The 1,230-nt window shown below is 44.0% G+C and overlaps 1 protein-coding gene across 1 annotated transcript; it reads right to left on the bottom strand.

Annotated features, from left to right (window-relative positions):
- Positions 1-561: 561 nt before the first annotated feature.
- Positions 562-927, bottom strand: LOC148030851 (uncharacterized). Its single transcript, XM_087685851.1, has one exon. The coding sequence runs from the start codon at positions 925-927 to the stop codon at positions 562-564; it is 366 nt and encodes a 121-aa protein (XP_087541977.1).
- Positions 928-1,230: the final 303 nt, after the last annotated feature.

The following is a 1,230-nucleotide window of genomic DNA, read 5'->3' as shown; positions in this document are numbered from 1 at the left end:
ACATGAGATTCCTTGGGTCTTCAGTGCTGGGTATATTTCCACTCGACTAGGCTGGCATAGCACGTCTCCTCCCTATCATATGCTCCATTGTCTCCTGCTCCCATTGTAAATCTCTTGTCGAGCAAAGCCTGAAGAATTGGCAGTGTGAAAGCTGTTGTCTTCCCAGATCTTGTTTGTGCGAGGGCGATGATATCTCTGCTATCATGAAACTGCGGGTAGTTATGTACGGTGATGACCTCACAAGTGTCTGAGAGAGAGATATATATAAATATCTGATTGTTATAGCCTCGACCTGAGTTCTCGGACAAGACCAGCTTTCGCTGCTTTCTCTGTCTGTGTCAGTCTTCCTACTTGTGCTCCACAGTAGACAACGATATATATAAAATATATGCAACATGCCTTTAGCGTCTCTCTTCTATAATCGGAGTTTGCGAGATCATTCAGTTGATCTGATCCTCTCTTTTCGCATCAAGCGGCCTACATCACAGCTCCTCCATGAATTTCCTGATTGTTCTGAGCCATCGCAGCCTTTGTTTTTCTATTCACCTCTTCAGTAAATTTTCACCTTGCTTTTAAATTAATTAGTGCAAGCTCTGCCTTTACATAATCACTAGCACATATTGCCGGATATTTGTGTGCATCTGATGTATCAACAAAATGACCCAAAGGTTGTAGAATAGCATATGATGCAATAAGCCCAAAAACCATTGATGAGACCCTCCATAAGCTTCTACCAGCTTGGGCAGCAGATTGAACTGCAGACAGCGTCCTCTTGCTCACAACCACCTCATGCATCCCAGCCATACAAATGCCTCCAGTAAGCCATTCAATCTGCTTGCCAGCTTGAATGAGAAGGTAACCAGGAGGCACACTGACTTCCAGTTTCTGCCCATTTTTGTCCAGATGAAAAAGCCCGGAAACCTGCATCTACCATGAATAGTAAGGAAGTTAAGGTCATAGTGATAACCAGCCAGAATTGTCCCCTCTTCTCCGAACTCCTCGTAGATCTCCCAATGCTCTGTTTCCCTTTTCTTTCTCCCAGATTAGCTTCCCCTTCTTTTTCTGTCCCATACGCTTTCTTTTCCCTCCTTCTTTAGCTTTTCAAAAATCCCCTCTTTTTCCTCTTTCTTTCGTGTTTTCTTTTCCCCTTTTGTTTCCTCTCAAATTAGCTTCCCTCTAGAATCAGAAAAGCACCAAGGAAGAGTAGCCCCAAAGTAGCCGCGGGCTGTA

The sequence above is a fragment of the Lygodium microphyllum genome, chromosome 9 (assembly GCF_053477565.2).
Source record: "Lygodium microphyllum isolate KBCC chromosome 9, Lygodium_microphyllum_v1.1.10, whole genome shotgun sequence".
NCBI lineage: Eukaryota > Viridiplantae > Streptophyta > Polypodiopsida > Schizaeales > Lygodiaceae > Lygodium > Lygodium microphyllum.
This window is presented reverse-complemented; position numbering and strand designations above follow the sequence as displayed.